The 26,231-nt window shown below is 38.4% G+C and overlaps 1 protein-coding gene and 1 long non-coding RNA gene across 7 annotated transcripts in view; one reads left to right on the plus strand and one right to left on the minus strand.

The window, feature by feature from the left end:
* Positions 1-10,095: 10,095 nt before the first annotated feature.
* On the minus strand, positions 10,096-20,801 carry NABP1 (nucleic acid binding protein 1). Of its 4 annotated transcripts, XR_004053207.1 has the most exons (8): positions 20,627-20,719; positions 20,166-20,433; positions 19,744-19,882; positions 16,850-16,921; positions 16,275-16,378; positions 15,074-15,149; positions 14,597-14,663; positions 10,096-13,000 (listed from the first exon to the last, which is right to left on the minus strand). XR_004053207.1 is itself a non-coding variant. In XM_030916592.1 (7 exons), the coding sequence occupies exons 2-7, from the start codon at positions 20,254-20,256 to the stop codon at positions 12,831-12,833; spliced, it is 615 nt and encodes a 204-aa protein (XP_030772452.1). In that variant the 5' UTR covers positions 20,257-20,433; positions 20,627-20,732; the 3' UTR covers positions 11,672-12,830. The 4 variants fall into 4 exon arrangements, 3 of the variants coding, with proteins under 3 accessions (XP_010387065.1, XP_030772452.1, XP_010387064.1); XM_030916592.1 differs by lacking the exon at positions 16,275-16,378 and having other exon boundaries at positions 11,672-13,000; positions 20,627-20,732; XM_010388763.2 differs by lacking the exons at positions 16,275-16,378; positions 20,166-20,433 and having other exon boundaries at positions 20,627-20,801.
* Positions 20,802-21,003: 202 nt separating this feature from the next.
* Positions 21,004-26,231, plus strand: part of LOC115893273 — a 41,254-nt gene continuing 36,026 nt past the window's right edge. For all 3 annotated transcript variants that reach the window (XR_004053260.1, XR_004053261.1, XR_004053262.1), the window contains exons 1-2: positions 21,004-21,141; positions 21,854-21,947. This is a non-coding gene — a long non-coding RNA (uncharacterized LOC115893273). The remainder of the gene's footprint in view (positions 21,142-21,853; positions 21,948-26,231) is intronic.

Below are 26,231 nucleotides of genomic sequence, written 5' to 3' on the forward strand. Positions count from 1 at the left end.
CGAATATAGTCAGGCTCAATTTTTTTTGAAAGAATGCTAGTGTTGGTTATTATTGCTTCATATCAGGAGGTGCATAATGTCTGGTTGTCTAGTGTTTTGTGATTGATCAAGGTGGTTCCGAATTGTCAACTAGATCCATTTATTAGAAAGTATTCATCAATTTTCCAAAATGATTTAGAAAACATTGGTGATCATTTCATAGATTGATTATTTCATTAGAAGTAGCAAAATGGTGATATTATAATGCTGTCATTCCTTCTTATTAGCTGGAATTTCTTATAAAGAAGAACTTTTCCATATCAACTATTAGATTACCCTGAGGCATGGTTTCTACAGGAAAGACAGTATAGATATTCTATTATTCTTTTTATTTATCTTTTTGCAGAACAATGTTTTCTGTGTGTATTTTGAGTATATATAACATATATACATATATACACATATATAATATATATTATAATATATATGTAATATATGTATTGTATGTGTGTGTATATATGTATTATATGTATATATGCATTATATGTAAAAACATATAATATATATGTATATATAATACATATACACATAATTTTTTTTTTCTTGGAGGCAAGGTCTTGCTCTCTTGTCCAGGCTGGAACGTGGTGGCATGAACATGGCTCACTGAAGCCTCCATCTCCTAGGCTCACAGGACCCTCCCACCTCAGCCCCCTCAGTAGCTGGAACCATAGGCATGCACCACCATACCCAGCTTATTTTTTTTATTTTGTGTAGAGATGGGGTCTCGCCATGTTGTCCAAGCTGGTCTCAAACTCCTGGGATCCAGCAGTCTTCCCGATCTGCCTCACAAAGTGTTAGGATTACAGCCATGAGCCACCACATCTGGCCAAGTGTAATTTTAAACTCACAGATTTTAATATGAATTTCGATTTATCGCAATTGTTTTGGTATACACAATTTCCCATATTTGGCAAGAAATAATCCCTTCAAATTGGCTCCTAAGTCCTTTAAAATGTAGTATTTTTAAAGGGTTTCCTTTCCTTCATGTTCAACAAGATGTTTTCAGCTTATCTCATACATTTGTCATTTCTCCAAGGAATTCTTATTCCTTTTAGCAGAAAATTGCATTTAGAGACTATAATCTGGGTTCTGAGGGTGCTCATTACTGATTTTCAAATAACAGGGCTAGAAAATGTGCTTCTGTAAAGGAAATACATTATGATTTTATAATGATATTTCCAATTCAAATTTGTAATTATAAATACAATTTATAATTTTACTTAGCAGCTTTGATTTTATATATATAGTTTCTTGAGTCCTAATATTAACAAAATTGCATGTTATTTATCCTGCAAAATATATATATAACAGATTCAGAGTAACAATATTAACATATATTATTATTTAATATTAATACCATTAATTTTATTTTTAATTCATTTTTATTTATTTTTAATTTATTTTCATACCTTAAGGCATATCCACCAAAATGCATAGACAAATGACTGTGTTTTAAAAATACTTGAAGTAATTCTCCTCTGTGTGTTTAGGGCACCAACACAATTAGTTTCATTTATTTCATTTTGCTTTTGCTTTGGATATGTAGTTATGCACCTCATAACATTGTTTCAGTCAACAATGGACCACAGTGAACCACGTAAGCACTGGTGGTTCCATAAGACTATAATGAAGCTGGACAATTTCTATCACCTAGTGACATTGTAACTGCAGTGACATCATAGCTGTCTTAATGGTATAGCACAATGCATTACATATGCAAATCTATGATTAAAAAAGAAGCAAATTGAGTAAACCACCATGGACATATTTCTGAAAAAAAGTGACACCTCCTCAAAAAGAGCCTCAGGCAGGTCCTTCAGGAAGCATTCCAGTAGGTATTGTTATCATAGGAGATGACAGCCCCATACATGTTATTGCCCCTCAAGACCTTTCAGTGGGACAAGATGTGGAGATGGAAGACACTGATATTAATGATCCTGACCCTGTGTAGGTCTAGGCTAATGTGTGTGTGTCTTAGGTGGTTGTTTTTAAGCTTTAAAAGAAAAAATAAATAAATACATTTGAAAAAAATTTGAAAAGCTTATAGAATAAGGACATAAAGAAAATATTTTTGTACAGCTGTACAATGTGTGTTTTAAGCTAAGTGTTATTACAAGAGTTAAAAACTTAAACATTTAAAAAGTTTATAAAGTAAAAAAGTTAGAGTGAGCTAATTCATTATTGAAGAAGAAACTGTTTTTTATAAATTTAGTGTAGCCTGTTTATAAATTATATAGTAGTGTAGAATAATGTCCTAGGCCTCCACATTCACTCACCACTCACCCACTGACTCATCCTGAGCAACTTCCAACCTCTGAGCTCCATTCCTGGTAGGTGCCCTATGCAAGTGTACCATTTTTTGACTTTTATAGTGTGTTTTTACTGTACTTTTTCTATGTTTAGATAAACAAATGTTTACCATTGTGTTACAACTGCCTACCATATTCACTTCAGTAACATGCTATACAGGTTTGTAACTTAGGAGCAAAGACTACATCATATAGCCTAGGTGTGTAGTAGGTATATTCTATGATGTTGGCACAGGGACAAAATTGCCTAATGGCACCATGTCTCAGAATATATCCCTGTCATTAAGTGACACATCACTGTATAAGTATTTTTTATCTTGATTGTAAGTGTGCACGTGTGTAAAACATTTACATGGTTCTAAAGTTCTAGCTACAAAACAAAGTAAATTTAGAGATATCTTCCATCTGTGTCTCCTCTTACTTCTAAAAAATCATTAGTGTTTTTTCATTAATTCTTTCATTTTTTTAAATAAAAGCAAAACACATATTTATATTCTCCCTTTATTAAATAAGAGGTAGCATACTCTATTAACTATTCTGCACCTTTTTTCACTTAACAATATATCCTAAAGATCATTTTATGAAAGTATACAAATTTCCTACCCCTGTTGGAGCTGCTTAGTATTCCATGGGGTGAACGCACTGTAGTATGTTCAACCATTCCTGAGTTGGTGGACATCTGAGTTGTTTCCAGTCTTTAACAATTATAGGCAATGCTTCAGTGAACATGTCTTTTCATATCTGTGCCATTGTATCTTTAGTTTTGTATCAGTTAGCTTTTGCTATGTATAGCACACTACCTCAGAACTTAATGGCATAAAGCAACAATCATTCATTAGCTCAAGATTCTGTAGGTCAGCAATTTTGGCAGAGCTCAGTGCTGTCCTTCTGTTGTTCTCACTCATGTGACTGAAGTCAGCTGGCAACTCAGCTGGAGCTGGATAGTCTAAGACAGACTCATCCATGTGTCTGGTATTAGCAGGCTGTGAGCCAAGGTTTCTCAAGTGACCTCTCATCCTCCAGCAGGCTAGCTAGTGATCATTTATATGGTCTCATCTCAGTCTCAGGGCTCCAAGCACTTCAAGAGAGAGCATGCTCAACGCCCAAGCACTTTTCAATCTTCTGCAGCCATCACGTTTGCCAAGCCCACTGTCAGTAGAAAAGAAGAGGACTAACCAAAGACATGCAAACATACTTCCCTGCTTCCATGGGAGGGGTATACCACCATCTATTTGCAAATCATCTACCGTGGAGAGACATTACTAAACATGGGTGATACAGTTTGGGTATTTGTCTCCTCCAAATCTCATGTTGAAATATGATCCCCGCTGTTGGAGATGGGGCCTAGGGGGAAGTGTTTGGGTCAAGGTAGTGGATCTCTCGTGAATGGTTTGACACTTTCTCAGTAGCAATGAGTTCATGTGAAAGCTGGTTGCTTAAAAGAGCCTAGTATCTCTCTTGCACCCTCTCGTCAACTAATATGCTGGCTCCTCTTCTCTTCCACCATGACCAAAAGCTTCCTGGGCCTCATCAGAATCTGAGCAGATGCTAACAGCCATGCTTGTACAGCTTGAAGAACCATGAAAAAAATATACCTCTTTTCTTTATAAATTTTCAGCCTCAGATATTTCTTTGTAGCAATACAAAAAGGACTAATACAGCAGGATTGCTGGGTCACAAGGCAAATTCAAATGTAAAATTGCCAAATTCCCTCTATAGAGATTATACAGTTTTGCATTTCCTCCATGAGTGAATGTTCCTATTTCAATAGTGTTACCAAGAGAGTATTTTTTTTTTTTGTTTTTGTTTTGTTTTGTTTTGTTTTTTTGAGATGGAGTTTCACTCTCGTCGCCCAGGCTGGAGTGCAGTGGTGCAATCTCGGCTCACTGCAACCTCCACCTCCCAGGTTCAAGCAATTCTCCTGCCTCAGCCTCCTGAAAAGCTGGGATCACAGGTGCGCACCACCATGCCCAGCAAATTTTTGTATTTTTAGTAGAGACAGGGTTTCACCATGTTGGCCAGGCTGGTCTCGAACTCCTGACCTCAGGCGATCCACCCGCCTTGGCCTCCCAAAGTGCTAGGATTACAGGCATGAGCCACCGCACCCGGCCAAGAGTGTGTGTTTTCAGACTTTCATATTTTTTCCAATCTAGAAGTTACGAACGGTATCTCAGTGGTATTTTAATTTACATCTTTCATTATGAGTGCAGTTGTTTCTTTTTATATACTTAAGGGCCATTTGAACTTTTTTTCTGTGAACTGTCCATATCTTTTGCCCATTTTTCCATAGTGTGTTTTGTCTCCTCTATTTATACAAGTTCTTTTTATGTTAGGGATATTAGCCCTTTGTGATATTACACATATTTTTCCCAGTTGTCATTTTTTTAACATGTAATTATAGTCAAATTGATCAATCTTTCATTTAATGCTTCTGAACTGAGCCATTTTTAGAAAATTTTCTCCATTCTTAACAGAATTCACCCATGGTTTTTTACTGTTTGTGTGGGGGTTAGGGAGAGTATCCAGTTTTCCCAATATCCAAGACTCCATATTTTCCCTGTTGATCCGATACCACTTCTGTAGACTTAAATTTGACTAATTGGGTCTGTAATACGTTGACATTTAAAGTATGACTAATCTCAGGTAAAAATGTAAATTAGTAAAATTCCATATTTTGTTTTCCATTTCCCCTCTGCATACACTTCCTTTCAAAACTAACTCCAATTCTTTCTCCTCTATGAAGCACCATCTAGGGTCAGCAGCAGCCACAAAGTTTCACTATTGTTCAGTTGTAACAGTATAGGCTTTGGTGTGTTGAACTCTGTCACCGTCTAGTTGTGTGATCTCATGCAAACTACTCAATCCTTCTCATGGGGATAACAAAACCTCCCTCTCAGGGTCATTCGTAGGTAACTCACTAGCATAGTACTTGGCATATAGTTAGTGTTCAACAAACTATAGGCAGCCCATTAAAGAAGTGGAAGGAGAGGATCCTTAAACAATTGATGAGAAGGAAAAGCAAAGACCTGATATGCATGTGACTCAGAAATGTGAAGTTCAATGAAGACACCTCTGTTTGCAGTGATAATGTGTCATGTGTTTGTGTACATACACGCATGTGCACATGGACTGGGAAAGAACACATGACTATAGTTTTTTAGTCTGTTTCACTCAGGAATGCTTTCCTGTAGACTCAGGTTATAAGACTTGGAGAACTCTAGAGATGACTTTGGCACATATGAAATTTTCCTTTCAAATAAGAATGTTTTTTAAAGTATCGAAAGAGTGATGCCTGCTGGGGCCATGGAAAAAGAGATTGACTGGGGAAGGCACATTAAAGAGGCTTCTAGAATGACAGCAATGTTCTTTATCTTGATAGAGGTTGTGATATAAGCCTAGTTAGGTATTTGTTAAAACTCACTAATGCACAACTTAGATTTCCACATTTCTTTGTAAATTTTACCAAAAAAAAAAAAAAAACCCTGAAAAATACTGAATTCTAATGAATAGGGATGTTGCAATGTTTAGGGAAAATTGTACGTTGTCTGTAATTGACTAAAAATGTATTAAAAATGCATTAATGGCTGGCCGGGCATGGTGACTCATGCCTGTAATCCTAGCACTTTGGGAGGCCGAGGCCGGAGGATCACTTGAGCCCAGGAGTTCAAGGCCAGCCTGGAGCAACATGATGAAACTCCTTCTTTACCAAAAATACAAAAATTAAGCAGGCATGGTGGCTCCCCCATGTAGTCCCAGCTACTCAGGAGCCTGAGGTGGGAGAATCGCCTCAACCTGGGAGGCAGAGGTTGCAGTGAGCCAAGATTGCATCATTTGCAATCCAGTCTGGGTGAGAGAGAAACTCTGTCTCAAAAAACATAATTAAAAATGTATTAATAGGATGCAGAGATATCTGATAGTGGCAAAATCTAGGTGGTGAGTATATAGATGTGTACGCTAAAATTCTTTCAACATGGCTATATGTTTAAAATTTTTAATAAAATGTTGGGAAGTCATCCAATACTATAGTTATCAGAAGCCAATAAATCACTCCGCACCTCTGGGTGCACAGCAATCCCGAGGACTGTCACCAGGAACAGAGAATTCCTTCCAATGTGTCCTCTGCCTAGCCCTAAGCAAGCCACTGACCTCCTTTCTGACACAAACCTGGACCCACAAGTTCTCTGTACTTTCATCATCTTGTCCCTGCTGGGCAGAGGTGAATGGAAAAACACCAATGTACTCAGCTAGTGGGCAGGTCTTTGTAATGAAGACCCAACTCTACATGCTGTCACGGTAAATCGTCAGCATAAGCGCTTTTCTGTGCCAAGACAGGAAAAACTGGTTTGACTGTTTTAAAAAGAACATAATTGTAATAATTCATATAAATGGCTTAATATTTCAGATTTTAAATTACAGACTGTTTTCTAATAATGGCATGGAGAAACGAACAGTATTTTATCTTATTTCCAATGCTGATGGAGAAACAACAAATGTTAAGCCTTAGATATGGAGCAGATGTTTTGCATACATTAGCTCACATAGTCCTCCTAAGACTACAAGTACATAGCTCCAATATCATTTTATAACGAGGTTCATGGTCCTCGAGCCAGTAAATAGATCCAGGACTCAAATCAAGATCTCCTCAGCCCAAAACCATGTTCTTTTTCATGGAAGCACACTCTGGCATTTAAAATAGGTTATGTTCTGCAAAGCTCACATAACTACAACAGCAGCAGTCATTTGACCAGGATTTTACCAAATATCATCGGGTAAAGGAATGAAATTTCTAACGGAAGTGTCGTGTTCCACTCCAGTTGTTTTCACCAAACCACCACTCACCAAAAGGCATTTTTAAGTTTACAGTTCTCACCAACAATATAGACAGATGTAACGAGAATACAAAACTTGGCAACCTTTTCCATATTTTCTATAGCTTTAGGGGCAGTTCAGGGTTTAATCTACCTAACTGAAATTTAATGTCGGTGTTTATTGTTCATAAACTAAACAAATGGCCCAAGTGCCCCTTAATGATTTTCCATATCATGCTTACACCACCGTCAGGCAAAAATTGCTATTCAGTGGAACAGAACCATTTCCCCCACGTGTTAAACTAAGCCAGATTTCTTAACAGACAGAAACTAAGCATTAATGACCCAGTAGATGGCACTAGCTGTGCTGACTACCTTTTTATTCAAGTAGTCCAGCAACTCAGGTCCGAAGTTTGTTTCCTACCAGGGCTATAAACATTTGATACTGAAGATTAGAAAAACATAGCAATCTAATGATGATTTCCATGTTACTTGCAGAAAATATTCATTGTAGTTGCCTCTCTGTATAGAACAGGAGATCTTTACGTGGAAGATGAAGGGTGGTTTCTGTATTTTCAAAAGTATTTATCAAGTCTCCAACTCAACTACTTTTCAATTTGGCCAGCCTTCTTTCATATAGTAAAGTAGGGAATTGAGGGACAGGAGGAAGGCAGAGGATACCGATAACATGAATTTGCTGAGATGAGCAAAAATAAACTCTAAATTTTCAAAAACTTAGGGCAAAAAAAGCATTTTACTTTAGATAGGCTCAAGTCATGTAACCTCCCTATTAATACCTGCTCCTCGCATTGATATATAATTTAGATAATTTTATTTTAACCTTATTCAAAATTTGCAATGCCCACATCCAGAGGCAATACTGAACCTCTTATTCTGCTCAGGGCTATATGCTTTACCCAACAATTCTGCCCTCTGGAGGAACATTCTTTTAAGTACAATTTTTTGTTTTATATTTCAAAACTTCAGCATATATTAGCCTCACAAAGGTAAAAGAAACTGAGAAAAAAAAAAATATATATATATATATATAATTTCAATACAAAGGGAGATCTCAACGGCAGGAGGCAGGCAATCGCAGGGTTTCAAGTGCAGATCTCCCAAATGTACACTGATGTTATTCTAGTAATGCAGACCTGTACTTTTAACAACCTGTACTTTTAACAAGTTCCTGGGAAGCCTCATGTAGATGGTTTCTAAATCATTAAGAATTTTACTCAATATCTACTTAATATACAAACCAAGAACCTATGCTGAGAAGCATAAATTTTGACAGAGTAGAAGACATAAAACTTACTTGAATTTCTGACTGCAAGTAACATGTTTTTAAAAATATCAATAGCCCTTCAACAGAGGTTGAGACATACTGTGGGGGTGTAATCCGTAGTATGTCAATAAACTCTAAGAGACCTGTGCTCTCTCATAGGTCAGCAGTGATCATCCAAGCCCACACGTTCTCAAAGCCTGGGGAGCCACAACAAAATTGTGGGTTGTCGACCAAGACCCTCCAAAAGACATAAAAGAAATGTCTACTAGTCAAACTTCTTAAAATGTTCATTGTCTTCACATCATGCTGGTTATCTCACAGTAGTAAAAACCTCTTAGTAACATCTTTGGGTCTAATGTTAACATGGAAAAACGTTTGTCATAAACCAGACTTGATTTCCTCTTTTCCTATCTGTGATCTGTACTTTCAGAAACATCAATAGATCATTTTAGTTCAGCAACATGGAGTAATTTGGTTACAGTATTTGAATTCCAAACTCAGGCAGTCCCCAGTAAAGCAAACTGTGAGACATTTGGATATAATTTAAATATACCTGAAAAGTAAAATGTTTTTCTAGCTTTTCCCTCAGGGCGTAACACCACACCATTCGTAACAGTGCTATTTTCCAAAGGTCGCAATTAGATTTCCTCAGAAGCATACCTGAACCGTTAATCATTACAACTCCTTTGTGAAATATGGGACTGGTTAATTACCCAGTGTAATCACTGGCTGAAACTTCAGCACACTGGTTATCATCCCAGTGGAGGCAGGTTTTCACCTCTACCCCTACCTGTACCCCTCCCTTAATGCCCATACTAGAGAACTGTGATCTTTCTCCACTAGAAATGTTCAGACTTTCATCAGGTAAGGGATAAAACAAAGACAAGGGATAGATCTAAAAAAAAAAAAAAAAAAAGTAGTAATAGGGCAAGTAAACTCAGGTTAGAGGAATTTGGGGGCATTCCATGTTGTTACTATTTCATATCATGTTCAGTTTGCTGTTTCTAGAACCCTTTGAAATTCATTAGAACTTGAGTCATTCTCAGCCTAAAATGGCTTGGAGCAAACAGCCAGTATGTTAATGACACCAGAAAAAGTCATTTCAGTAACTGTTAAGAGCTATATGTCCGCAGACTGATGTAAAACTTGTACCTTCTGAGAAAACTTTTTAGGGCCATTTACCTACTTTCCTATACTTTAGAAGTTCTCCTATCATAAATTGTAACTTCAATCTTTTACTAACCTCACATCTATTTGTTTTTAGCATCATTCCCTTGGCATTACTCAACCCAGCAAATTAAACATTCATTTAAAATGTTAAATGATAAACATACAAATGACAAACACTACTACACATATTCAGGTTATCCTCAAGTTAAACTGTCATCAAAGTTAAAATTACAAAGGCTATAGGGACAAAGTATAAAGCACTAGTACACTAGGAAAAACTGAGTGTTTAAATGCCTATGGGAAAGCACACTGTAGCCTTCCCCACTAAATATCATTATCTGGCTTTACGGATTTTTTCTTTCAGTTTCTGTATTAGAGCAACTTCTCCTAGAACCTGCCCAAACAAGAAGGGGCAAGCTGATCTGATGAGACTTTGATCCACTCCAGAACCGTTTTGTAGAAATCATATGGGGGACCCAATTCCGGTGGGGGATATTTTTATACTAAGTGGTTTTTGTTTTCAGTAGGTGGTGTTTAAACTTATTTCAAAGTTGATAGCTGAGAGCACCAGGAAGGAGGAAGGTAGAAAACTTTCTTCCTCTTAACTTCCTCATAAGTGTGTTCCAGTAGGCTGGTAAGGCAAATATTCATTATGGATTGTAACTCACTTTGCTTTGCTTTTGGAGGCTTCCCTTAAGAAAAAAGAAATCTGTTAATAAATGATAAAAACACAGAACAAGGTTACGTTATTGAAGCAAGTGTCAATCACAGAAGTAAAAGCTTAGGTCTTTCTCCATTTAATCTCAACTTGTTAAACAGGGGTCCCCAACCACTAGATCAGTATCAACTCTGGCCTGCTAGGAACAGGAACACCCAGCAGGAGCTGAGTGGCAGGCGAGGGAGCGTAACCGAGCTCCGCCTCCTGTCAGATTAGTGGTGGCATTAGATTCTCATAGGAGCATGAACCCTATTGTGAACTGCGTGTGCAAGGGATTCAGGTTGCACGCTCCTTATGCGAATCTAACTAATGACTGATAACCTGAAGTGAAACAGTTTCATCCCAAAACCATCCCCCCCATCCCATGGAAAAACTGTCTTCCAGGAAACTGGTCCCTGGTGCCAAAAAGGTTGGGGACCACTGTGTTAAAGGGTAACAATACTTTCACACTGAATTCTGCATTTTTTTCCTACTGTTGGGGTATAAGATGACATTATTATGTGTCGCAAATCATTATAATTACTTACATGGAAATCTTAAACAAGTCTAGAAAGGATACTCATACTTACTTGTTTTCATAGTTGTGGAACCTAAGGCTCAGAGACATTTCAAGTGTAATAAAACATCACCCAACATCACAGGTGAGGAGACAATGAGGCCAGGATTGGAAGCCCAGCATTCCATACCTGACAGTATTTAAATTTTCTAAAACTCCAAAATCTTTTCTTTTAAAATCACCTTTAATGCCACATCCTCCTACAAATAATTTAAAGTGTTGCTCCTATCTTACTTACATAAAACAATCATATACTAATTTGTTTTTTAAAAATTCTAAACATCTACAATTTTAAGAAACATACTCTCTATCCCAATCCTTAGACAACTTCTTCTGAGGTATTCTGCAATGTGAAAATCTTAAGAAAACATTAATCACAAACAAAGCCAAATTATAATCATCAATATGCATATGAATAAAGGAACAAAATTTCTATAATTTTTGTAACCCCAGTTACAAAAGTACTATAGAACACAAATAAACTTGTAGAGAGTATTCGGTATTTTGTTTAACCCTTAACACTTTCCACACAGTGCCTAATACATACTGTGTACTGAAATATTTGTTAAACACGCTGAAGTAGGACAAACTGGCACAACTTTTTGTATTCAAATGCTATGGAGTTTTCAGAAAACAAAATCTACTTATTTTGTGATTTGAAGTGGAAAAAAAACAAAGCAACAAATGCAGAGCTAAGTAACCATAAGGTTGATGCCATCACTACAACAGTAGTAGTAAAGATGTACTGGCTCTCCACTGCAAGTCATTGAAAGAGCAAAAATTAGGTAGATTTGTTAACATTAACACACGCTTTATTCAAGAGATAATATTCAAAGAGTTAAATCCTAAGAGTTATCCACCCTACAGTAAAAAGGGGAAGTGGGTACCACTTACGACATGTACATAAATTCCACCTTTACATTTCTGAATAAAGCTGTAATTGCTTCTTTGATAGAGCCATTTCTTAAAACTTTTGCTAATAAGGCTACATGAACTGTGTTCAGAAACTTTGACAACATGCACACTCACCCCTCTCAAAGTTAGTACCCAGGATTTTCACTCCAGGCTGAGTACCTGTTAAGTAATGAGGACTTAAGACTGCATGTTACTATATAATTCAATTTGACTCACCTCCAGTATGTTTGCAATTTTTTTTAAATAATCAGATCAATGTTTATTATAACGTTATAACTCCCTCAAATTATACTTCAGTATTTAACATGGTAGTTGCAAAAAATAAACATTCAAGGCCCCACTTTTAAATTTTCCTCCAATGTAATCCACAAAGTTGATAATACATGTTAGGAGCACTACTCTAAAATAAATGTAGCCTTTCTTTTAAAATTACTTGTTGAAATATATATTACATTCTATTCCAAATTCTGATAAGGAATCTGTTTTTCTGGTAATACAACAAAAATTTGGGATGAGTCAGTCCTTGGAAAATCTTAATGGTAGTCACTCAACAAAGTCAATCATTCTGAGAGCCACAAATACTCAAAAATTACTGCTAGCATTGACAAGTTCTTGTGTTTTTTGATAGTTATTGCTTTAGTTGGCAATATCTGAATACAAGACAAAAGAACATCTCCCATTAAGCCTTATGTTAAATATTACAAAACTTATACAGAAGATAGACTCATAGAGGCTATAAAGCTGATGTAACTCACCCATGAAATGGGTGCAGGTTTTTTAGAGGTTATCCAATAATCTTTTTGCTCTAAAAATAAATGCCCCTACTTTTCAGTGTTCCCATTCTTCAACAGGAGACTTGAGCAGCTTAACAGTTTTGCTATAAAAACAAACCATTCTTCTTAACAAACCAAGAATATAAAAGGAAACCCAATAAAGGACATACTTTTCACAGTTAACAATAAATAAAAGTGCAATAAGTGTTCAAGTAGGGCATGTAGTATAAAAACTACATGTGAGTATTTAGCATAGGTCATCTTTTAAAGGCTCTCCGAGGGTCCCTGCCATTACTGATTGTGGTCATCACTGTTTGATTACTAGCGGTTCCTTGTAGTTGTGGATTTAGAGGTCCCCGGCCATTGCTTCTGCCAGCATGTGAAAACTGGTGTCCCCTTGATTCAGTGCCAGTGTGAACACCATTTCCTAAAAAAGAATACAAAAATTCATCACTATTTTCAGAGGTAGTCTATAGAAGTAGAACTGTCTTAAGTGCCAACACGTTATTAATGCTTAAAAATATTAGGTAAAGCACACACTTCTATTTGCATACTGAAAAAAAAAACACTCAAGGTGGGCTCTAAGTTTTTCCAAATGTATTGCTATAAATACGTTAACTTGATGTTGTATTAATAGAGAGAAAAAAGCCAACTTGGGCATCAAAATTAGAAATTAATAGAGTAAAAAAATGCATTGCCTACACTATAAAAGGCAAAATAGTGAATATTGGACTTTGGCTCAAATATGATTAATATCTCAAAACAGACAATGTTATTCTAACTTTTTAAAGGCAAAGATGGAGTTTCCCACAATGTGATCAGCTATGCCAAGACATGTAGCCTTCAAGTTAAAACATGAGCTGGCCAGGCTCAGTGGCTCACACCTGTAATCCCAGCACTTTGGGAGGCTGAGGCAGGTGGATCATTTGAGGTCAGGAGTTCAAGACTAGCCTGGCCCATATGGTGAATTCCCATCTCTATTAAAAATACAAAAATTAGCTGGGTGGTAGTGGCGCACATCTGCAATCCCAGCTACTTGGGAGGCTGAGGCAGGAGAATCATTTCAGCCGGGGAGGTGGAGGTTGCGGTGAGCCAATATCACACCACCACACTGCAGTCTGGGCAACAGAGTGAGACCCTGTCTCAAAAACAAAACAAAACCAAAACTTAAGTCATCCTAATGAACTCCAATCACAAAAGACTGACCTTTCCTCATATATTTAAGAAAAAAGACTTCAGAAGACCTTTAACAGGGCTACAAGGATCATAAACATGATGTCTGGGGGTCACGTTAAATGACATTTGAGGGTCATTAGCCTTTATACGGCTCAGCTCATCTTTTAAAGCAGCAGCTCCTTATACATGAAAAATTAAGGTGAACTATGACTCTAAAGATAAAATGCGGCCGGGCGCGGTGGCTCAAGCCTGTAATCCCAGCACTTTGGGAGGCCGAGACGGGCGGATCACGAGGTCAGGAGATCGAGACCATCCTGGCTAACACGGTGAAACCCCGTCTCTACTAAAAAATACAAAAAACTAGCCGGGCGAGGTGGCGGGGGCCTGTAGTCCCAGCTACTCGGGAGGCTGAGGCAGGAGAATGGCGAGAACCCGGGAGGCAGAGCTTGCAGTGAGCTGAGATCCGGCCACTGCACTCCAGCCTGGGCGACAGAGCAAGACTCCGTCTCAAAAAAAAAAAAAAAAAAGATAAAATGCTTTCAGTGCACCAAAATAACCAGTAATTCTGCGTCTACTATAAGTAATCACTAGATTACAGAAATTTTATAGGAATCAATTTTTTAAAAAGCATGGTATCTCTTCACAGATACCACCAAAACCTAGAATTCTCAATAAATGGCTTAAGTTTATCGACTTTCTAGAGAATCAGCCCTTTGGGGATTCCCTGTTTACTGGCAGTTCACCTTTATCACTAATTTATGCCTAAAGACGCTGCTTTTCATCTAAATCTTTATAACTCTCTTAATTCTTACACCTGATCACAAATGAAACACACAAACAAACTCACCCACTGGTCCGAATGCACCTGTACCCGTATTATTATTCGTGGAATTATTCTTCTGTTCACTCTGTGCCTAAAAAAAAGTTTTTAATTTAACCAAATGATAATAAAAACACAATTATATTATTACAACATTACTATATCCTTTCTTTTTCAAAGGTTTGGGTTTTTTTTTTTTAATTAAAATTTTAAAAGATTTTGCCTAGGTCATTCAAGGTTAAAATGTTAAGAAATGTTTCCCAAACCTTTCAGAGTTCTGTTATATCCTATTTCCTGATAATTACTTACCACACCACGAAGTGCAAAATGGCACATATATCTAGTAGATGACACCTCAGATATACATCCTCACAAAACACACAATAAAAATTAAGTATTCTTTTAAAAATTCTCATTATACTGAGTATCAACAGGGCTAATCTAGTCATAGAATTGTAACACAGTCAAAATTAGCCTAATCATAAAAGCATACTACACAATTACCCCTTTGTTCTGCTGTCCTCGATAATCTGGGTTGGGTTCACTGAAATTTGGCACTTCTGAATAAACCATACAAAATCTGAAAGAAAATAAAGAACAAATTAAATGACTTCTGAAATAAAGTCATCAACCCTTCTTTATATAACATCTCTAACTTTTAGGAATGAGCTTATGTGTCAAATTAATAGCAACAAACTATCTCTTCATTTACAACAAAAACTTCCCAAACGATTATGTCTCATAAAACATCAAATATTTGACTGTCTACAAGATATATAACATTCTATTTTGTATTTAAATTCTTTAGTGCTGAAAAAAATAAATCACGTCAAAAATCAAGGACACAAAAACAACTTTGTCCTGTTTCTCCACAAAAGCTGATCAAAGGAAAAATAACATGAGAGTGAACCATGTTTAGGGTTCCAGGGTGGTTTCTCCAGCAGTGGTAATGGATTTGCACCGATCCATTCACCCACTCCCATTCAGTCCCTCTTTTGATCGATCACTGTGGATCTGCAAAGATAATCATTTAGGATTAAGAGTGGTTTCTGGCAATAAATAAAAACAGGCTACATAGCCACCAGTTTATCCAAGTGCTTCCTATAAGTTGACCATATAATGTGTACTAACATTACACAGAAGCATTTTATTAGCTCCTCACCATACCAAAGACAAATCAGAACCAGTTTTGGGAAATCCTAGACTGACCCTGACAAAGAGCAGTCATTAAGAAATGAGTATCTCTAATGGTTTTTCACATAACTGACCCCCATTATTATCAACACCTCTGTATGAATACATGAAGGTCAGGACAGAATCCTGAACCTTTCAGTAACAGACACTAAGACCTTTCATAACATATAACTCTATGAATACTACTCTAAGTGAATTCTAACTTTCCTTCTAACAAAGGCAAAGTGTTAAACATTTCTGATCTTTAAAAGCTAGCATGATCATTTCTTTTCCTTCATTATTAACCACAGGTTCTCCAAATAAGTATCTTATTCCCTCAGTGGAGAACAGTTTTCCTTTTTTTATTTGGTGCCATTTGTGGCTTCTCTCTTTAAATATCTTCCAATTTGACAGGCATTAAGTAGATGTCTGAGCATTAACCAAACAGAATGGGCTGATGATTTGGCTCACTGCCTATACCGTACTTTATGAATACAACCCAAAGTCTAGGCTAACATGGAGGCTGAATTACCTTACACCCCTAGAGAGGATGGCTCCTCCAGGTCAGGGTGGAGATCATTACCAGGGTAGTAGTGTATGGAATCTCGCATTGCGGCTGCCTGCACCGCACCTAGACTGTGGATAAATAGAGGACTTCAGTTTTCATTGCTGCAAGTCCTTTTAACACGAGTACATATTCACTCATAACCATAGAAAAAGAAAATTTAAACGTATGGCCTGAAACTTGGTGAATCACTAGCTTCGTATTTGGTGAATCACTGTAAGAGAGAATTTACTTCAAATGGCACTTGTGACACCTAAAAAATGAACATTTCTAAAACCTACAGAAATGCTCCCACTAGGGCTGGTCTCAACTGCAGCTTCTTCTACCGCTCTTTGCCAGGAAAAACTGACACTTTCAACCACACAAAACAGTACTGACAAGTGTTAAATTTGTACACACGAAGTTATTTTTTCAATTAAGCTACCAAAGACACTCAGTTTACTAGTCAAAAAAGCCAAAGGTTTACAGTTCATACCTACCAATTATTCCATAGATACTATTTATAATGTATGCAATTATACAAAATGTATTTTAATACTTACTCCCCAATTTTTTGAAGTTCACCACCCCTTCCAGTATAAAGTGTCAGACATCCTTTCCACATGGATGCATACCTAGAGAGAAAAGAAACATTACTTCTTTAGAAATATATTTATTTTCTTCTATTTAAATCAAGTAAATCGTCACACTATATATTTTTTGTATTAAGGTACAAGTGAGGATCAAGCCCTCTCTATCCACCATAGTAAATCAAATACAATAAATCTAACTTTGATAACTTGCTATTTACAAAAGAATACAAAAATTCTGTTGAATTTTGACATAATTATCTAAATCATAACAAACCCTGGAAAATAAGTCTTTTTGCAAAGCAAGCATTATTATACCTGATGATCACATCTTTAGTCAATTAACAAAGAAAAGCTTTTAATTGCAGACATTTAAACAGAAACTATTTTTCAGCCACAGGATATGTAAAATCACCCTAATGTTTCCTTTACAGTCTAGTCAAATAATGATATGTTTTTCCTTCTGCCTCTATAAAAGACATAGGATTCCTAAGCTACCGAAGATCTGGTAGAATTTTAAAGTGCTAAAAAAAAAAACACTAAGGTCACAAATCTTCCACCTATCTGCCTTTCCAAACATGCAATTTTTAATACCACACTGGGTTTGTAGTAAACAAGCTGGCAATTATTTACTCCGAACGACTTTGAAAGCAGATAGCGTCGTTAAATAAAACAATCCTAGATAGATAAACGGTAAATTAATATCACAAAATCAATCCAAGGTTTCGTTCTCAATGGTTCTTTGTACAACTACTATGGTAACTTCTTGACTTTAACTTACGATACAGTTCTCTTAATTTTAATAAGGGTTATTTATTAAAGACACCATTCACCACTCTTAAGTTACACAACGTGTGGCTTAGGAGACAGTGCATTAACATTTCACCTTACTAAAATAAAAATTAATGCATATTTTGAGAAAAAATTTGGTTACAATTAAAATATTTAACATTCACTTTAAGAAATGAGAACACTGAGGTAAGTTTTCAGGATATTCTGATAAACATGTTGATATTTGAACCAACCATTATTTAGATGTTAGATGTTAGGTATGTTTTTCTTCAAAAGCCATTTTTCTTAGATTCAACCAGAATTTAAGGGCCTTAGAATGGGCCAAACTCCAAGCTGAGTGTGTTATTTTGGTAAATAAGGTATAATGATTCCCATTTCACAGAAGAGGAAGCTGAAGTATGAGGGGTAGTAACTTCTCAGGGTCATACTGAAGTAGTAAAGAGTTTCTTTAGTTTTTGATTTTCGTTTAAATTGTACTCCCAGGTAACTGTTCCCCTTAAAATTCTATAGATACCTAATAATAAGTTTAATTTTCCAATAATTTTTCTGATGGAAACACCTATGACTGTCACTACAGAACATGAAATACTTGAAATAAGATGCTGTTTTTAGCATAAAAAATACTTTTAATCATTGGATGAAAAATATTTGGGGAGCCAAAAACTCCAATTATAATAATCAATCCTCACCATATTTCCCTAAGTAGGAATTCTCTTTTGTTTTTTAAAGATGTGGAAGTTTAAAAAACATAGTTACTGTCATGAGTCAGTGTTATGAGAAGAAAATGTCTAAGTCCTGACTCTCACTTCCTGCTCTGATGACACTTTACCTCACTTCCTGAAGATGTTGTAAGCCTGTAAGGTAACCTCAAGGAGCTCTAAACTCCTACTCAGTGCTTTCCAATACTTCTAAGATTCTACTTATTAGGCCAACATCAATCTCCACCACTTTCCCTGCAGTTATGATAAATTATTACAATTTTATTGATCTCAAAAGCTTCCAAATTCTGTTTCCAAGATCCTTTTCTGACCTTTTATCTTCCTACGATAAAAATTCAGTAAATTTCTACACGCAATCTACTTTTTTTTAAAAAAAGTTGTACTATTTTTTAAAGCCACCAATCTGCCAACTGACTCTTTTGGATGAAGGTATTGCGGATGTCTTTCTGCCAAACATTTTCTGTGTATCCCTTTGGTTTTTGAACAACATCCACCTTACAACAGAAGACACAAGAAATCATTTTGGAGAATGAGCCTTCCAGATACTGTAAAGTTTCCTTCTTTTTCCAAGTACAAATTTGACATATTACAGAAAATGCTAAATCCTTTACCTATAATTTTATGTCCACATTGTCTAAATAACATAAGTAAAATGTTGGCCAGGATTTCAAGTCATTAAAAATGGAGGAGGGGTGGGAAACAACTGAGTGGCAACTATACTAAAGAAAACAACTTATAAAAAAGAAAAAATATGGACTATATCAGTCTCCTAAAAAGACTCACTGACTCTGAATAGAATTAAAACTCTATGCCGGGCGTGGTGGCTCACGCCTGTAATCCCAGCACTTTGGAAGGTGGGGGCGGGCGGATCACCTGAGGTCAGGAGTTGGAGACCAGCCTGGGCAACACGCTGAAACCCCGTCTCTACTAAAAATACAAAACTTAGCTGGGGGTGGTGGCACACGCCTGTAGTCCCAACTACTTGGGAGGCTGAGGCACGAGAATCTCTTGAACCCGGGAGACAGAGGCTGCAGTGAGGAGAGATCGCGCCACTGCACTCCAGCCTGGCGGAAGAGCGAGACTCCATCTCAAGAAGAAAAAAAAATTAAAAATCTACTTAACCTGTAAACCGGGGTGTAGGCGCGTATTTCCCAGCTGAAACCGACTGCCTTTTACCGCAAAAGTGTGTTACATCCTAGCGCTGCCCACCAACCAAAGTTAACACCAAAGGGGCTCAAAACTCCTCAGAGTGGCCCCACAGAAAAGGCGGGGGACTTCAGGGCTTGCCAAGATCCCGGGAGCCGGCCAATCCCGATTCTGCAGACTGTTACGTCCCCGACTTTTTTGCACACCTACCCTCTGGTCAACCGAATAATATCCCCTGGCTGTATAAGACCTCCGATCTCATCCCACACGGAAATAGTGATGCTGCCCGTTTTATCTGCTACTTTGCACGATCTCACTTCATGGCCGTCTTTGGTTTTGGTCACGCGTCCTGTGAGGATTTAAAAATCAAAGGGAGGGGGTGTTAGATAATGAGGACACCCCGAAAGGCTAAGTCCTCCTCCGGTATTTTAATACATCTGGAAGGTGGAAAGTGACCAAGCCCAGGGCTCCCGCCTCAGGTAGGATCCGATCTCCGGCGGAGGCCACTGGAGCCACGTGGGTGGGGGAGGGGAAGGAGGGGGAGGGGAGCCCCGGGCGCGCAGCTGCGGCGCCCCTGTCTCCCGCCCCGGGACGCACAGCGGACGGTGGAGTGGGCTGCAAACCCCACTTACCTATCTCCAGGACAATAAAGACGACATTTAAGTTTTTCAGTCCGGGCTTAATATCTCTTATAAAAATAAGTGGGTCGTTGACCCTATTCATATTGGGGCAGGTGCGGCTACGGCTGCGGAGACGCGAGTGGGCAGGGCGGGGTCAAAGCTTCCCACCCTCCCGGGACAGGGGCGAGCGCAGAGGGGCGACCTTGGGCAGGGGTGGCGACAGAAGGGGCAGAAAGCGGTTAGTCAGGGACCGGGGAAACCAGCCCGGACAGCACTGAGCCTAAAAAAAGAAAAAGGGAAGAAAAAAAAAGGGCTCACAAGTTCTAAAAAAAAAAGGCGAACCACTCCGCACACCAACCCCGCTCCCAACCGGGCGACAGGACGGCAAGCGTGCTAACTGCCCCGTTCTTTGGATAAAAGGAAAAAAAAACCGCAGTGAGGGGACACTTCTGCCCTGAGTCCCGCTCACTCACACGGGCGCGCGCCCAGCCTGTCCCGGGCTCCGGGAGGGAACGAGTGGTGACAGCGAAACGGGAGCGGAGACAGAACACCGCACGCCCAGCGTCCCAAACAGCGACTGATGAACACGCCCCCGCGCCCGCAGGACCCTCGGCCCGCCCCGCCCCTTTGTGACGTCACGCTGCGTCGGCACGCCTGCCGCCACGCCCGCCTGGTGCGGGGGAGGGGGAGTGAAGGGGCGGGACCCAGCCGCCGCTGCCCGCAGAGCTTCGCTCGCTCCTCTCCGGGGGCTGTCAGTGCGGGCTCCGCCCCCTCGTCCTTCCAATCGCTCTCGGCCCCGCCTCCCCCGCCCGCCCGCTCTCCGCCCACTTCAGCTGTCGCGGCACAGTGGCAGTTCTGTGCCGCCTCGCTTGCGTGCTGCGGTCTTCTGTCCGACTTTCGGGTTTTCTTGCCTTTTTTCTCTCAGAGTTGAGCCCCTACCCGGGCCGTTTAGTCCCTGGGTCACGAGGAACGGTGGAGTTTAGAACCTGTGAGTACGTTAGATAGTTCGCAGTCGAGTAAGAACAGGGTTCGGGCAAGGGCGGCTGGTCCGGGACCAAGGGAAAACAGGCTGGGATGGTGATAAGGTCAGTGGCTACAAGGCTGGAAGTTTAGCACCAGAAGGGAATTTGGAGATCAATTCAACCGCCTCATTTCAGGCATACTTAAATTGAAACTCAGAAAGGTGAGGTAATTTGCAGAAGGTCACCCAGCAACCCCTGAGCAGGCAGGACTGCAACACAAATGTCGGACGTGGCCTTCCACTGTGTAATACTAAGCAAATAGACACGTAAATTCCTTTGTAGACTTCTCATCTTTCCTTACCCCCTGCCTCTCATATTACACACCTTCCCCATTTTGCTTTTCTTCTTTTACTTTGCACTTGTTTTTGTACATCTAAAAGGAATTAATTATTCAACAGCAGTGGGAACCCTTGAAACATAATCTGGGGAAAAAAATCAATAAAGTTTTCTTTATGTCGCGTAGTGAAAAGAGCATGTGCTTTAGAGACAAACCTGGGCTCCAGTTATTTACTTGTGAGACCTTTAGGTCAATTGGCTTTTATTGCAGCTTTTTAACCATAATAAAATGGGGATCCCTGCCTCGCAGAAGGTTGATTAAATGGATCATAAATTGTCCAACTAGTGCCTAGCAAATAGTACATACTCAGTATTTTCCCCTTTTTAATCCCCGTTTTACAGGCGATGGAACTCACCAGAGACCAGATAGCTAGAGAATGGCTGAACTGGGTTTTAAATCTAGTCAATCTTGACCCCAGAGCTCTCCAGCCTAAAGGTAATGTATAGACTTAACTTGCAGTGGTGTAATTATAAGAGTCAAAAACAGACTGAAGAAATAAAATATCAGGATAAAGTAGTGGGGCATTAAAGAATCATCTAGTTAACTCTTGGTGGTGGTAACAGAAATGTTGGGAAAAGTGTCAGAAGCCTTAATTTTTTCCCTATTTTTATGAGTATTTTTAGATCAACCACCACTTCCCAAATATTTGCAAGCAAGCAGCATAGATATTATAGCCCTAGAAAGAGTTGCAAAAATTGTCACATTAGCAAGAGAGTCAAGGCATTTTTAAGGAAACAGAAGCTTCCATTTCATGAACTAATAAAGCCCAAGGTGCCAAAGACACTGCTGTCATACTGGAAAGTGGTGTAAAATAAAATTATGAGCATGATTTCAACATCAAATAAAACAAATGATGAAACATGCCAGTTAATGGCAGAACCAGTGTCCAACCTCAATCCCAATCCAGATCAGAAGCTCTGATTCTACCATGATTATCTGGCAGGACTTGACACTTCAATTGGATTGTACTCAAAGCTGTTTTTTCTTACACAGGCAAAATATTCTCACAGAAGCAATATTTAAGGCAGAGCTCTCTTTTTTTTTTTTTTTTTTTAAGGTTTGACAAGATCTTCAAGAGATTAAGAATAGACAGGAAACCAATTAAGAATGTTAAGAGTTATGGCCAAGAGTTTGGATAAAGAAAGTTTGCCACTCAACTCTCAATCATTTGCCCCCAGAAAAGGGATTAGGTTGGGCTGTTCAGACTAATTGTATGGACATTTTATAAAAAGGAATCAGAAGCAGAAAATCAAGCCCCACAGAAGCAGAAGCTAGTGCTCCAAGCTGTGGCTCCGCCCTTCCCTTCCTCCACAGGAGAGAACTCAGCTGAACATCTACTTCCTTCCCTACCAACTCAGCAGTTCTCAGAAAGGAAATGGCAACCATATGCTTTCTCGTTAACCAAAATGAAAGGCAGCCTTGAGAAACAAGATGGTCTGGACAATACAGAAACCCTTCAGCCCAGGCTAGTTGGTTTCATCTACCGTTAAATCACTCCCAAAGGTGTGGTTAATAAAAAGAAAAAGGAGAGGTCAAGAAGAACAATTATTGCTATGCAGGTATCTTATATTACCATTCAGTGAAATGGATCTACCACTCAGTCTACTCATTTAGGTCATAATGATTATATTACTCATTCTTTAATACATACACAAGATTACTTCACGGTCTTCTTTTCTCTAAGGCTGTTGTTCTTCAAGCCTCCATTTTTCACAGCCTAAACATAAGCTTACTCTGAGATAATGGACTCTTCCACTTTATGCCCATAACCTCAACACCACGTTTTAGTGTAAAGATGCTTGCTGAGATCCACTATAATACAGAAAGGCATCCATTAGGATCCTGCACATGGAAGGTTCTGTTATCTGGTCCTCACTGATAAAGGTTTTGTTGTAAATTTTACCCAGCGCTCAGTACTCATGCTCACTCACAGGTTTTGGTTTCTGGAATTACTGAAATTATTTTCACTTTGTTTGCACTATCCATCTATTTAAAACTATTACAACATCAATGAAACAGTTGTTTGTACCAAGTACTGTTTGATTATAAATATCTTGTATAGTGAAACTTAACAGTTTTTAAAATTGACAAGAACCACAGTGTGCTCACTCACCATACAGATATAATCTACTTTGTAACATAATTAGCAACTCAAAAAAAATAACACACACACACACACAAATGGTCTTTTCTTAATTTTCCTAAAACAATTTAACCAAAAGACTCAGAAGTAATGTTTAGTAATGATTGCAGCAATAGCCACATAAATCATTCATATAGTGATAAATGCTAATACACTGAGCATTTGCTATGGGCCAGGCATTTTACACTTATAAGCACTTTACAGTTTTTTGGGTTTTGTTTTTGTTTTAGAGACAAGGTCTCACTCTGGCACCCACCCAGACTGGAGGCAGTGGCTGCACATAGCTCACTGTAATCTGGAACTCCTCTGCTAAAGTGATCCTCCAGGTTCAGCCTCCCAAGTAGCTGGAACTACAGGTGTGCACCACCACGCCTTAGCTAATTGTTTTATTTTGTGTAGAGATGGAATCACACTGTGTTACCCAGGCTGGTCTCAAACTCCTGGACTCATGAAGTCCTACCATCTCAGTCTCCCAAAGTGCTGGGATTACAGGCATGAGCCACCAGGCATGATCTGATGCACACTTTTTGATGTGTTACTTATGTGAAGTAATTGATCTCATTTTATAATAAGTTATGGAGCTTGCATTTCAAAATAACTGCCTGTTACATGTAATAACTTTCTCTACAAAACAGGTTATTTGCCCTAAAAAGTACATAACTTTGTTTATCTAAATGGGTAACTGGATTTTTCAAAGGCTTTCTAATTCACAGTGATAAGTGCAGTGAACATGTTATCTGATCCCCCAAATCTGATTGTGTGGGGATTGTGAAGTCTACTTGTGAGGAATAAATCTGTAGTTTCCCTTGGGAAGAAATGCATCCCTAAATGGGTTAATTCAACTCAGCTACATTATCTTTATTATTATTATTATTATTATTATTATTATTATTATTATCATTTGAGACAGGGTCTTGTTGTCACCCAGGCTGGAATGCAGAGGTGCAATCACAATTCACTATAGCCTCGACTTCCCAGGCTCAAGCAGTCCTCCTGCCTCAGCCTCCCGTATAGCTGAGACTGCAGGCACATGCCACCACACCCAGCTGATTATTTTTATTTTTTATTTTTTAGTAGAGACCAGGTCTCACCGTGTTGCCCAGGCTGGTCTCAAACTCCTGGGCTCAAGCAATCCTCCTGCCTTGGACTCCCAAAGTTCTGGTATTACAGGCATGAACCACTGTGCCCAGCATCTTTTTAATGACATTTAATGATAGAGTGAACAACTTTGGCTTCTGTGTTCTAAAAGGCTTTTCAAATGTATCATACCTCAAATAGCTACCTGGATTTATTGTTTATTCAGGTTAAGAAACAATATTATTAGCAAATAAACTAACTGAAGACTGATGGGACAACATACAGTGCCAAGATGCTTCAAAAAGAGTTGCTTGCTACTGTTTTTTGATGTTTTCCCATGTGCTATGAATAAAATGAATAAATAAATAACAGTTTTTAAAAACCCAGCTGGCCCAGTTGCAGAGCCCTGTTCCTTAACAGGCCCTACAAGGAGTTTGTGACAGTATGTGTAGGAGATTAATATCATGCCTGACATGTTGGAGTAGAAGGCTTGGTGTCTCTTTTTAGAATTCTGACTTACTATTGTGGTTTCTTTATAATAAAGATGGATATCTTATTTTGGAGCATTATCAAGCTTATATACATGCACACAAACATGTGCCAGTAAATCACCAGGAAGAAACAGTAAATGCTTTCAAACAAACCCCTAATTAAGAGTATTACCCATAGGAGCATAGCATATCCCAGTTCGAAGGATGCTTACAGGTAATGTACACTAACCCTTTCACATTGTGTACAAAAAAAATACAAGCCCAGAGATGTTAACAAGGTTACCACCTAGAGCCCCTAATGAACTAATGGATCTCAGTAACCTCACCAAAGGCTGCTAATAATCACAAAAAGAGAGACAACCAGTCCAAAACAAATCAATATCTCCCAAGGTGGGACTCGGTCATCAACATATTTTAAAACTCCTTAAGTAATGACAATGTGCAACCAAGTCTGAAAACCGTAGGAGGCTAAGAGCTTTTTTTTTAAGTAATTTTCTTTGTTTTCCAAATACCTATTAATATGCTGGAGCAATGTTTCCTTTATATTAGTTAGGGAAATCCTGCATTGATAAATTTCTAGGAGTGAAATTATTAAGTATATATTTAAGACTTCTGTTATGTATTATCAAATTACATTTTAGGAATTTCAAAAGAGATTTGTACTCCATTTGCCCTTTGTATGTATGCATTAAACATAATTCATTAATTTATTCAACAAAATTTTATTGAACTGCTACTACATGCCAGCACTGGGACTACATCAGTAAAAAATAATACAAAAATCCCAGACTTCATGGAGTTTACATTGTAAAGAGATAGACAATACAATAAATAAGTAAAATTATATAGTATATACTAGTGAAAAATAAAGCAGGGGAAGAGATGGGGATTTAGCAGGTAGGAGTGTAGAAAGTGGTGAGGGAAGGTGATATTTGAGTAAAGAAACAAAAAAGGGGAGGGAGGGAGTCAGGTGGGTATCTAGGATAAGGCACTCCAGACATAGGGAGA

This window comes from Rhinopithecus roxellana, chromosome 14 (assembly GCF_007565055.1).
Source record: "Rhinopithecus roxellana isolate Shanxi Qingling chromosome 14, ASM756505v1, whole genome shotgun sequence".
In the NCBI taxonomy this organism is placed as follows: Eukaryota; Metazoa; Chordata; class Mammalia; order Primates; family Cercopithecidae; genus Rhinopithecus; species Rhinopithecus roxellana.